A 12747-nucleotide genomic window follows, 5' to 3' on the forward strand; every position below is an offset into this window, starting at 1 on the left:
CGCTATAGGAGCCTCTTTCAACTGACTCATCCAACTCATGAAAGGAATTCAACCTCCATATAGAGACACTGTGAGAAAAAAAGGGAACAATGAATAGCAAAGATTATGAACAGATTAAGGTCACCCTGAAATAGGTGAAAATTTTGAGCAACTGCTTCATTATCAATTTTTAAAGCTTAATGGAAAAATGCCCTCTATGAAGAAGGATTACAAAGAGAAATGCAAGAACTCAAGAAAAAATGGTAAGACAGTAAGATAGCAGGAAGAAGTGAAATATGAGCTGGAAAGAAATAGGAGAAAATAGAAATTAATAGGAATTTGGTAGAAATTAAAAAGTACACAAGGATGAATGAATATTGGGGAAAGCCCAATCAGCTAAATAGAATATAGGAATAAGAAAAATGAACAAACGGAAATGAAAATGGTTAGAAAGGATCAGAGAGAAGATGAAAGATAAACACAGGACAGACAAAGGAGGTCCGACACATATGTAATTCGAGAGCCTAAAAAAATAAAAATAAAAATAAAATAGTGGAGTGGAAAACATTTAATATTTAGTCTAAGAAAACTTCGGTGAAATAAAACATCTAAATCTACCTTTTCTAACAAGGTATATTACGCCCAGCAAAACTGACTTAGGAAAGTCAACACTGAGATATGTTCTGTTAACACAGGGACTTCAAAGTAAACAAAAGATCACCTCACACCCGTCAGAATGGCTCTTATCAAAAAGACAAGAGATAACAAGTGTTGGCACGATGTGAGGAAGAGGGAACCCTTGTGCACTGAGGTTCCTCAGAAAACTACAAGATAGAACTATCAGATGCTCCATCAATCCCACTTGGATGTATTTATCCGAGGGACTTGAAATCAGTGTCTTTTTTTAAAATTATTTTTATTAACATATAATGTATTATTAGCCCCCAGGGTACGGGTCTGTGAATCTCCAGGTTTACACATTTCACAGCACTCACCATAGCACATACCCTCCCCAATGTCCATAACTCCACCCCCTCTCCCTACCCCCCACCCTCCAGCAACCCTCAGTTTGTTTTGTGAGATTAAGAGTCTCTTATGGTTTGCCTCCCTCCTGATCCCATCTTGTTTCATTTATTCTTTTCCTACCCCCCAAACCCCCCACGGTGCATCTCAGCTTCCTCATATCAGGAAGATCATATGATAATTGTCTTTTCTCTGATTGACTTATTTCGCTCCACATAATACCCTCTAGTTCCATCCACGTCATTGCAAATGGCAAGATGAAATCAGTGTCTTGAAGAGACATCTCTACTTCTATGCTCATTGCAGCATTATTCAAAATAGCCAGGATTTGGAAACAACCTGTGTCCACTGATCGATGAATGGGTAAAGAAAATGTATACATACGCAACACAGTATTATTCGGCCATAAAAGAGAGAGAGAGAGAGAAGGAAATCTTGCCGTTTGTGACGACATGGATGAACTGGGAGGGCATTAGGCAAGTGAAATAAAGCAGGTGGAGAAATACTATATGGTACTATATGGAATCATTTGTATGTGGAATCTAAAAAAAAAAAAAAGAAAGAAAGAAAAGAAAGAAAAAGAAAGAAAGAAAGAAAAGAAGGAAAGAAAGAAGGAAAGAAAGAGTAGAACGGTGGTTGCCAGGGCCTGGGAGGGGGCAAGGGGAATGGGGAGGTTTGTCAAAGAATACAGAGACTTTATTAGGTGAGTAAGTTCTGAGGATCTAATGACGGCAGGTGACTGTAGTTAAGAATACCGTATTGTAGGGACGCCTGGGTGGCTCAGTTGGTTAAGCAGCTGCCTTCGGCTCAGGTCATGATCCCAGCATCCTGGGATCGAGTCCCACATCCGGCTCCTTGCTCCGCAGGGAGCCTGCTTCTCCCTCTGACTCTGCCTTCCACTCTGTCTGCCTGTGCTCGCTCTCGCTCGCTCTCTCTCTGACAAATAAATAAATAAAATCTTTAAAAAAAAATTAAAAAATAAAAAAAAATAAAAAAAATAAAGAATACCATATTGTACACTTGAAATTTGTAGAGAGTAAATCTTAAGCATTTTCAACACCCACCCACAAAGGCAACTAGGTGAAGTGATGGGTGTGCTTCAAAACTTGATTGTGGTGATCATTTCACAATGTATATGCAGACCAAATCATCCCATTCTATACTTCAAATATATGCAGTTTTATCTGTAAATCGCACTTCAACAAAGCTGGAAAAAAATGTAAAGAAAAAGAAAGAATTCTTACAGCAACCAGGCAGGATGAACAGTCCCCTCTGTTCAGTGGAGCAGGACCCACAAGCTATTCAGAGAAACTGGGCCAAAATATTTTCTTTCTAGCCAAACTTTCCTTCGGGTGTGAATGCTGCAGAAAAATAGTTTTGGGAAGGCAGGAACTCAGAGAATTTTGTTCCCATGAGCACTTCTTGAGGAAATTATGGATTTGGGGCTTCTGTCAACCAAGAAATAATGAAAAACTAGGGCAAAAGGGACAAAAGTATGAAAAGAATGTACTTCACTAAAACCTGAACAAATGCGAGTATTGGACAAAAGCGATAGAATGTACAAGTTTTATATTCTAGCAACATAAAAATGATACAAGTATACCAATTTGGAAGGGGAATCAGGGAGGAAGAATAAACACACTATTCATTAATAAGAGTAGAGAACCAAAGAATATCATTGAAAGACACCAAATATAGTAGAAATGTAGGCATATTTACTTGTACAAAGGCAAACATTAAAATGATAATGCAGGTGGTTAATATTGAATAGCAGAAGAATGGTAGGGGGCGGGGAAGAGGAAAGGTGCTAATTTTATGATTGTTCTTATAGGGATTCAAAGTGACTGTTTAAAGAGCTAGACAACCAAGGGCATACAAGCAGCAAAGTATACACCACAAAACAAAATAAAGGTAACTGAAAACAGAGTGAAAGAATTCCAAATTATAAATAGAAAAACTATGCCGTAAAGTTTAATGACAAACAGACTAAACACGTCTAGCATATCAAGTAACATAAATGGGCTAAACCTACCTAGTGAAAGAACACAGAGCTGTTCTGGTGGGAACGTGTTTGTACATATACATGTGTGTGTCTGCGTATATATGTGTATGCATTTGTGTGTATGTGGCGGGGGAGGGGGAGATACAGAGCACACAAAAGTCCTCTCCTAAACCTTTACTCCACCGTAGACCATGAAGGAACCCTCTAGACAGGTTTGAAAACCATTGTTCAAGCGCATCTCCAGCAAGCAGGAGAGATTCCAGATGGAATCCAGGTTTGTGGGATTGAATGTGAGAATCCAGCCCACACTGATGAGGAAGATCTCCTCTAGGCTGCCCTGTGACTCTGGGGGCCTTGCCTGGAGAGGGAGGAAATCCGAACCCTGCCTTCCTCTGATCCCCCATTGTTATTCAGCATGCCAGCCCCCACCCTGCCCTGCCTGAAGCAGGGTGTTAAGGATCGGGATAGCCCGACCTTGGGACATAGACCCACCTGTCGGCTCCCAGCAGCCTAGGCACCTCAGAGTGAGGTGACGAGGGGTGGGGCCTGAGAATTCGCTTTTCCAACAGGTTTCCAGGTGATGTGGATGCTACTGGTCCAGGAACAACATGTTTAACAATCACTGCCCCAGAATGTGTCCTTGCTGACACACAAGGAGCTGGTGCTACCACATCTGTGTGCTAAGAAAGGCCAGGGCACCCAACTTCCATGGGAGCAAGATTCCAGGCAAGGACTGAGCCACATGGCCACAGAGAAGCTGGGCAAGGTCATGTGCAGCTGGGCAGCCTCGTGCCCAGGAAAAGGGAAAAGCACATCTGGGAAACCATTAGGGATCTATGGAGTGGGCTCAAGGTCTCACCTGGAGATGAAAAGACGGGTGAGGGACAGGTGTGAATAAGAGATGCTTAGGGCGCTTGGTGACTGGTGTCATGATGGTGGCTTCTCCGAGGGGTGAGGGACAGGTGTGAATAAGAGATGCTTAGGGCGCTTGGTGACTGGTGTCATGATGGTCGCTTCTCCGAGGTGGGAGAAGCCCGGATCCAACTGCGAGGATCAGCAAAGGCTACCCTGGAAGGCAAAGCAAGCTCAGCTTTGAAGCAGAGGCTGACTTGGCTATGGTTGCCGTTCCTCCCTTGAAGGCAATTAAGCGTACTGTGCCATCTCTTCCCTCTTCATACACCCAAGCTTTTGCATTCACTGTCCCTGTTGTGTTGTGGATTGGGTCTGACATTTTCCCAGGTCTCAAAATTTCTTCTTCTGTCCTGTCCCCCAGGCATCTTGGCTCTGGAGAAGGCTGCGTGGCAAGAGGCGGTTGGTGATGGCATTCTGCCTCTTGATGACTCTGACTGTGGTGACTGTCACCCGCTTCCCCCCACAGCATCCAGCCACTGGTCCAGATGCGGGTCCCATGGAGCCCCAGGGTGTCACTGGAGCCCCTGGCCCCCACAGCTGGCAGGCTCTGAGTTCCAGCTGGAGGCAGCAGGCCAGAGACCTAGAGGTCTGGAGGGGTTGGCCCTCGCCTAGGAATTCCATCCCCGTGTGTGCTAAGGAGCAAGGCCATAGAGGGACAGTGGACAGAAGCAGAAGGTCCCTGAGAGGGGATAGCAGGCATCCAGGGAGGGTCAGGAGGGACATGACTTTGGCCTCTCTAGGAGATATGAGATTCAGTAGCTCACGTCTTGTGCTCCTGAGGGATGATGAGGACAGGAGTCCAAGAGCCAAAGACTTGAGTCCCCCCTGGCATGACGATCCCATCGGAGAGGCACAGAATGAGACTGGCACCCCAACTGGCCCTGTCACAGGACGCGGCATGACAGCTTTACAGGCTTGGAGAGCTGCTGCTGGACTAACCCCACGGCCCTACCCAGCGGCAGTCAGGAATCTGCCAGGAGCGAGGAACAGAGCCTTGACGGGTAGGCAACCAGCAGGGCATCCTACCCCGGCTACAGGGGCTCGTCGGTGGCCTGTCTCTGTTGGGGAGCTGCAAGAATCTGTCTGGTGTGATGCCGAGCCCCCTGAGCTGTGGCGTAGCTTGAGGGCCAGTGGGCAGATTCCCCCATGGCTCACAGAGCATGATGTGCAAGCGCTCCAGCTGTTGGCCCAGGGGCAGGTGGTGGGCAAAGCCAGGGTCCCCGGCCACGGGCAGGTGCTGCAGGTCGGCTTCTCCAGTGAGGGTGCCCTTCCGAACATGTCCTCTGGGCTCAGCCATCTCTGCTCCCAGGGGCTCTGTGGCCTGATCAAGAGGCCAGGGGACCTGCCAGAGGTCCTGTCCTTCCACGTGGACCGGGTGCTGGGGCTGCGCCGGAGCTTACCTGCCGTGGCCCGGAGCTTCCGCAGCTCCCTGCTGCCCTACCGATACACGGATGGCAGCCCCAGGCCTGTCGTCTGGTGGGCGCCGGATGTGCAGCACCTGGGGGACCCAGACAATGACCAGAACTCTCTGTCCTTGGGCTGGCTGCAGTACCAGGCCTTGCTGGCACACGGCTGTAGCTGGCCGAGCCAGGCCCCCTGCCCGCCCATCCACCACACTGAGTGGGCCCGCCTGGCGCTCTTCGACTTCCTGCTGCAGGTACGCAGGGCTGGGCAAGGTGAGGGTGGGAAGCGGTGGTGGGGAGGGTCGGGGGGACAGATAATGGGATTTGGGATGAATTGAGACCCTGGAGTTGCCCTCCTGAGGATGGTCTGGGGGACTCCCCCTCCAGTCCTTGTCTTTTGACCACCAAGCCCCTGTTCTTGTTATTTTTCTGCCTCTGTGTTTATCCTTCAAGTGGTGTCCTGGAATCTGCTCATGTGGGCTTCCAAGAGCCGAATGCCAGAATTTTCAGGAATTGTGTGACCTGGTTGAGAAACACAGGCATTATTAAAAGTGAGGTGATATCAAGTAATAATATAATCAGTTATATTAGAAAAAAGGTGATAAATACTCAGAACTCATTAATTCCTAATGATTTCACTATATTTTACTGCTCTCTATACTTTTTAGGTTATTTGCATCTATATAGTAAGTATTATATAATGGTGAGCTGCTACTCATCCCCTGTCAACTCCATATCCAGTCATGTTGGTGGCTTGAAATTGGCCGGGGGTGGGAGTATTGCCACCATGGTTGCCAGTGAATGCTGCTAATCAGGACTCCCCACTACTTCGGAGAGCTAGGTGTCAAACATTTATCAGCACATCGCTGTTGATGACATGATATCCTTGAATCAACAAGGATTCAAGACTATTACCTAATTCAAAAAAGAAAGTGATTGTGGGGAGACGCAGAGACCCAGGAGGATAAAGGGACTATTCTGGGGTGGGGAAGTATGAAAAAGAATTCTGGCCCCGCAAGGTCAGCTGAGGTCCCTGCCGTGCCAGAAGTTAACCCTGGAGTTTCTGGGGATTCTAGGGAAGGATCGGGTGGTCGGGGCACAGGGTTAACGGGGGGACTACAGGCACTGGCTGTTTACCAACGATGAACAGTGTGGCTGTGCTGGGGCTGGTCGCATGCCAGCTGTGGAGACACATGTGCAGAAATGTGTCCAGAAATTAAGACCAAAAAGAAAAAAGCTCACGATAGGTGGAATTGTGTGCTAAATGCAGACTGAGCCCGCCCCTGTTTCTCCAGGGATGCCTACTGAGGAAAGACACCCACATGAGCCCTCAGATTCACGGGCTGGGGTGAGTGGATGAGCCACAGGACAGGGTTCGGGCAGCCACAGGCCCACTGTATTTGGTCCATCCGGGGTTGGTTCCCCTTGTGTTTTTAGAAAATTCTTAGACAACGTGTAATACTTTGGAGATTGCCTATAAAATTCCGACTTCCTTTGAAACATTGGATGGTTTAGTAACATTGGGCATCTATTCCATATGGCAGTGATCAGCCTGAGCCGAGGAGGGACACCTGCTTCAGGGGCTGCCTTGCTCTCCTTTTGGGCATAGGCCCTACCCCTTATTTTCTGACACCTGCCTACCGCCCCATCTCCGGAACCATGGATGCTACCTGTCGGCCGGTGGGTGTTGGTTTCCAGTCTGTGGGCTTCGCTGCTCTCCTGAGGTACTTCTGGCTTCTCCAGCCTGTGTCCACAAAGGTTGCTTTGTGAACAGAGAGGAGTGTGTAGCCTCGTGGTCAGCATGGGTTTGGCATTAGACAGAGCTGGGCTCAAACCCCCCACTCACAGACCCCTTCTGTTGGATGACCCTGAGCCGATTACTTTTCCTTGGAGATTCACTTTTCTTACATCGAAAATGGGACTGGATGCCTTGACCTCACCCCCTTGGGTCTGACCGTTAAAATGTGTGGTAGCTTCTAATTGCCAGCACCTGTGTCTGTGGGGTTGCTTGGGGTGACAAGTGACAGGCTGGATGCTGGGGAGCTAAGGCTCTCCAGGTGGTGTGACCAAACATCCAGGTTAGGAAGAAGTTTCTTAGACCACAGGACCTACAGTCCTGGGCAAACAGGGTGGGCTGCTAGTCTGCTTCCAGGAGCAGCCTCCGGGCACTGATGGGAGCCAGGGTATAAAACCCCACCTCCCTGGTGAGGGTGGCTGTGTGCGTGCCGCGTGTCTTGCAGAGTCCCTTACCAGGACTGAGCCCTGATTACTCACAGTGGTCACTGCTCACCCTCTGTGTCTCACAGCCTTGAGATTAGAGGCACCTCCTTGCAAAGCCCCAGTCTAGCTAATGTGCACAGCGCAGTTTTTCTGCTCCACACAGAGCCCCTGTGTGCATCTCCCAGAGTCGCTGTGTGGACCCTTCCTCGGCTGCCAAGCCCTGTCATGGGGACAGAAGCCAAGGCACACTCAGGTTCGGTGTGTGGTCAGATGCTACTTGGCTGGCCTTGTGCCACCTCTTCCTTGGTTTGCTGAACACCAGTCCAGTCCAACACCCCCGTCTGGCTGGGGCTGCCTTCCTATAAGCCACTAGCAAGTCAGAGAGAGGAAGGTTTCAGGATGTGGGTTTCCCAGCACAGGAACCCGAGGTGCCTTCTGACTGGGAACTGAGTACAAACTCCGTATACTGCCCCCTCATTGGTTTGGTGTTATCCCATATAAACACTCGCTTTTTTGTGTTTGTGTATCACAAATACCATTTCCCCAACAAAATACACAACCACCGTACACATCCACATTCCTTGTACTCCCACAAATAATACTCCATGCTCTGTAAACCCCATCTAACACCTCGTATTAGTGATTGCAGAGATGCTAAGAAACCTATCCAGAACTCAGTGTCTTAAGATACCAGCTCTTTATTTCCATTGAGGGAGGGTGTATAACACACACCAAAGTTGTCTCACGTGGGGGCTAGAGCTAGGTTATTTACACACTAGCTCTCAACTGTCAGCGGCTGAGACAGCTCGTAAGGGCATCGACCTCCTGGCTCCTGTGGTCTGGCCCGTGTGCTGGCCAGCCAAACCGGATCCCTCAGCCAGAAAGGGGCCATGGCAGAGAACTGCCACCCTTGTCCTAGAAAGCCATCAGTACATACGGGAAGGGTGGGTCCCAGGGGACTAGTGGGAGGACACTCACAACATCTGAAACTCCTAATGAAAAAGTCAAGAGCAAGTTCTGGCAGGTGGTATGACCGGGACCGCGCTCTTAGCTAATCAGCTGTTTGGCTACAAGAGATAAAGGACTAGTTGTGAGTAGGTAGCAGCCCACCCACTCCAGGCTGCATCATGTAAAGAAGCAGGACCGAGAGAGAGTCCGCCACTTCTGAACAGATCAGTGCGAAGCTGTTTCAACTCAGGTGGACAAAACGGGTGCGAGAGTGTGTCGGTGTGTTCGTTGGGTGGGACTCAAGGTCGGGGGGCGTGGGGGTGCCCTGCAAGCAGAGTTGTATTCACTCTGGTAAAATGTAGAAAGGCCTTCTCCTCTTGGGCCCGTGATGATGGCACAGCCAGGTCCTGGTCAGGAAGAGATAATGACCGTCACATTCATTGTGAGCCTTCACAATGGGCTTTCGTAAATCCAACCTGAGAGGAGTTGTGCCTGGGACCCAAGGGGGCCTTTGACCCAGAGGCCAGAGTGAGGGCAGGAAGTGCTAGGGGAGTTGGGCTCATTTCTATTTTTTTCTTTTTTAAAGGGACCTCTTTTCTCACACTGTGCTTGATTGGCTAGATGGTGGGTGAGACGTGGAGAATTCAGACAGACTGGGAGTTGGTAATTTGGGCTCATGAGAGCTTTTCTACAGCCCCTGTTGTGAAGGGCCTACAGCTCCCCAAGAGTGGAGATCCCAGGAAGCCTCACCTGCCATCATCTCGGCCCAGGTCATCATCTTTCCTTACCTGGACTAACACGACAGCCCTCCGATGTGTCTCCCTGCCTCCACTTATATCCCCTCCAATCCAGTGGCCTTACAGAAGTCTTCCCCAGGCAGACCCTGAGCCCAAGATTCCAGGGAGGTCTTTTATCTGTGGGACAATCTCAGGAAACACCTGAAGGGAGATGGGAAGTGAGATGACAGAACAGGCAGCTGATAAAGGGCATGGTATCAAGCAGGTCACCATGTGGGTGACTGGGGCTTAGTTCCACAGGAAAATTTCTGAGAAATGGTATAAAATACATGCTCAGAATTTGCCTACCAAGAGGTGAGGGACTCAGGTATTTATAGCCAAATATCCCATCAATCTTTGGTTGAGGGCTGCTCCTGGTAGCCTTTCTCCAAATTCTCCCTGGAATTTGGAGCAAGGCCCCAGACAAAGCCATAGAGCAGCTGCAAGTTGGAGGGTGAGCTCTGAAGTTCACACGGAAGTGTTCAGATGCAGAGAGCACACTTCTAGGATCATAAAGCAGATCATGTCTCACTTCCCCATTAAAACAATGTAAGGCCTTCTCAGTGCCCTTAAGATCAGGTTTTCCAAGGCCCCATATTCTTCAAGGACCTTCAAGGATCTGTCCGCAGCCCCATCTCTTGGCACTTGGCCTTGATTAGTTTCTAAACACACCCAGCTCCTTCTGGTGCAGGGCGTCTGGCTTGGACTTGCTTCTGACTCCTCCTCCCCAGGCTTCAGCAAGTCTGACCACTCCTCATTGTTACTCTCTTTCTCTTTCATGGCATCCTGTCTAGTCCCTCTCTGATTCCCAGCACAGTATATAAGTATTTTATTTATTTGTTCATGTGTTTATCATGTCTCTGTTTTGTTCATCACCACAGCCTCAGAACCTAGCACAGAGCCAAACTCTTGGCTCAGTCTCCTCGATAAGAACTTGTTGAATGAATGAATGAATGAACGAACGGATGATGAATGAACTTCCAGGGTCTCTGTATGAATTCCTGTCTAGGTGTTACCGAGTTTTGATTCCTCAAACACCACTTCTTCCTTTAGACCAGAAAGAATCCCAAAGCTTTCTGTAGGTCTCTCATATAGGGTCTGTATAGAATCATAGAGGTAGAAGACAACATTTTTCATGCTCCTGCCTTCTGGCCGTTAATTAACTTACACTTCCAGGACAGATGCCAATGCCCTTGCTCACTGTTTCAGCACTTTGCCTGTGTTAATGCATAACAGCCTTGGAGGAAGAAAATACTCTTAGCTTCATTCTACAGATGGGGAAACTGAGGTTTAAAAGAGCCAAGGAGGGGTGCCTGGGTGGCTCAGTGGGTTAAAGCCTCTGCCTTCGGCTCAGGTTATGATCCCAGGGTTCTGGGATCGAGCCCAGAGTCTGGTTCTCTGCTCAGCAGGGAGTCTGTTTCCTCCTCTCTCTCTCTCTCTCTCTCTGCCTGCCTCTCTGTCTACTTGTGATCTCTGTCAAATAAATAAATAAATCTTTAAAAAAAAAAGAATTAAAAAATATATAAAAAATAAAAGAGCCAAGGAACTTGCCCACAGTCAAAGCCTTGTTTCATCCAGTGCCACCTGGCCCCAGAGTGCATGGTCTTGCCCTCTTTGCTATACCAAACTGGCTCTAGAAAAAGTATTTATTGAGCCTCTTCTGGGTAGGACTGGCCCATTTCCTTCCCAAGGAGCCTGTTTTCAGTTATTTGTGATCCTGTGTGCATTCCTTCTGTTGAGTCCGAATCTGTGGCTTCAGTTCATGTGTATCTCCTCTGGTTTAGTCTTCCTGGGACATCAGGTATTCTGTCAGTTAGAAAGGACCTCAGTTCGGTTCCGACCGCTGACGTTTCAGGCTTCCAACCAGAGACGTGACATATCAGAGTAGCCATTCATGAAGGACCTACGGCTGTCTGGCAATGTCTGACCAAACCACACACAAGAACCCATTTAAGTCCGACAACAGGCAAAGAGATGGGAGCTGTGTTCCACCCCATTTCACAGATGGTGCAGCCAACTACAGAGGATAGAAACACCTATCTGGACAAGGCTGACATTGAGTATCTTTACATATATTTAAAAGCAGGACCTCAACCAGGATGAAGTATGAGGGACAGACTTCTAAGATGATCCTCACAGTTCCCACCCTACTGGCATTAGCCCCTGCCCTTGAGTTTGGGTGAGACCTGCGAATATGATGGACCAGCACTTCAATGATTAGGTTACCAATCATTTAACTTTGAGTTGATCAAAGGGAAGATTATCCTGGATGGGTCCGACCTAATCAGGGGAGTCTTTCAAAAGAGATGAAGTGTTTAAAGAGTGTCCTGCTGGCTTCAGAAAGCAAACAGCTATGCTATGAACTACGTGGTGGAAGGAAAGGCCTCTAGGAGGACCCTGAGATCCCCGGGACCTAGTCCTGCAACCACAAGGAATGGTCTCTGCCAACAACCTGAACGAGCTTAGGGGATGACCCTGAGCTACGAAGAGACGCGGCACCTGGCCAACACCTTGGAGTTCAATGTGGTGAGACTCTGAGTGGAGAATCTGGCGAAAATGTGGTGGACTCCTGACCCACAGAAACTGTGACATAATAAGTGGGTTCTTTGAAGCCACTAAGCCCCTGGTCATTTGCAATGCAGCAGTAGAAAATGAATTTATGAGCCCAGGGTCCAAACGTCTTAAGGAGATACAGCACCTGTCCCGCGTGACAGGGACCGTGGGCACCTCCCTGTTTCTTCAGCCCCACCTGAGTCCTGTCTCTGTTCGGATTTTTCTAACTTTTTTCCTTCTTTGTCTGTCCATAGTCTTTGCCCCATGATCTTTTGGGTTGTCGGCCTTTTTCTTAATGGTTTCAAGAGCTTTTTATAGATGAAGGCAATTAGTTTTTCGTTTTACTGTATGGTAATATTTCAGGTTCGGTTGTCATTAAACATTGTTTATAGTCTTTCTGCTATGCAGAAATGTAAAAGATGTTATGTTGTTAAAATTATCCAGCTTTTCTTTTATGACTTCTGGGTTAGTATGTATTTTAAAAGGCCATCCTCACTTCAAGGTTATTTTTAAAACCCCCCCATGTGTTTTCATCTATCTTTGATCCATCTGGAAGTTATTTTGGAGCAAGAGATAAGATGCAAAACAACGATTTTTTTTTTTTTCAGATGGCAACCCAAATGTCTCAGTACATTTGTTGAATAATCAACCTTTTCCTCTATCTGAAATGTTGCCTTTACCATATAGCCAATTTCCATATGTATGTAGGTCTATTTCTGGACTCTTTTCTGTCCCAGTAAAGGTTCTGTCTATTTTTATGCCAGAATCACAGTTTTAATTACTGCGCTTCGTAGTTTATGTTGATAACCAAACCAGTAGGGCTTGGTCTTCCTCATTGCTCTTTCTTAGAATTTTCCCGATAGTCTTGCATACTATTCTCGTAAGAAATTTAGAGTCAGCTTGTCACTCCTTCTCCTTCGCAAGTCCTTTT

The 12747-nt window shown here is 47.7% G+C and overlaps 1 protein-coding gene across 6 annotated transcripts in view; it reads left to right on the forward strand.

Annotated features, from left to right (window-relative positions):
• GASK1A (golgi associated kinase 1A) overlaps nt 1-12747 on the forward strand; it is a 57938-nt gene that overhangs the window by 34068 nt on the left and 11123 nt on the right. For all 6 annotated transcript variants that reach the window (XR_004280174.1, XR_004280190.1, XR_004280184.1 and 3 more), the window contains exon 2: nt 4278-5573. Coding sequence is in view for 2 of the 6 variants with exons in the window: in XM_032318604.1 (XP_032174495.1) it covers nt 4278-5573 (1296 nt within the window). In the remaining 4 variants the exon portion in view is untranslated. The remainder of the gene's footprint in view (nt 1-4277; nt 5574-12747) is intronic.

This window comes from Mustela erminea, chromosome 1 (genome assembly GCF_009829155.1).
Source record: "Mustela erminea isolate mMusErm1 chromosome 1, mMusErm1.Pri, whole genome shotgun sequence".
Taxonomy (NCBI): Eukaryota; Metazoa; Chordata; class Mammalia; order Carnivora; family Mustelidae; genus Mustela; species Mustela erminea.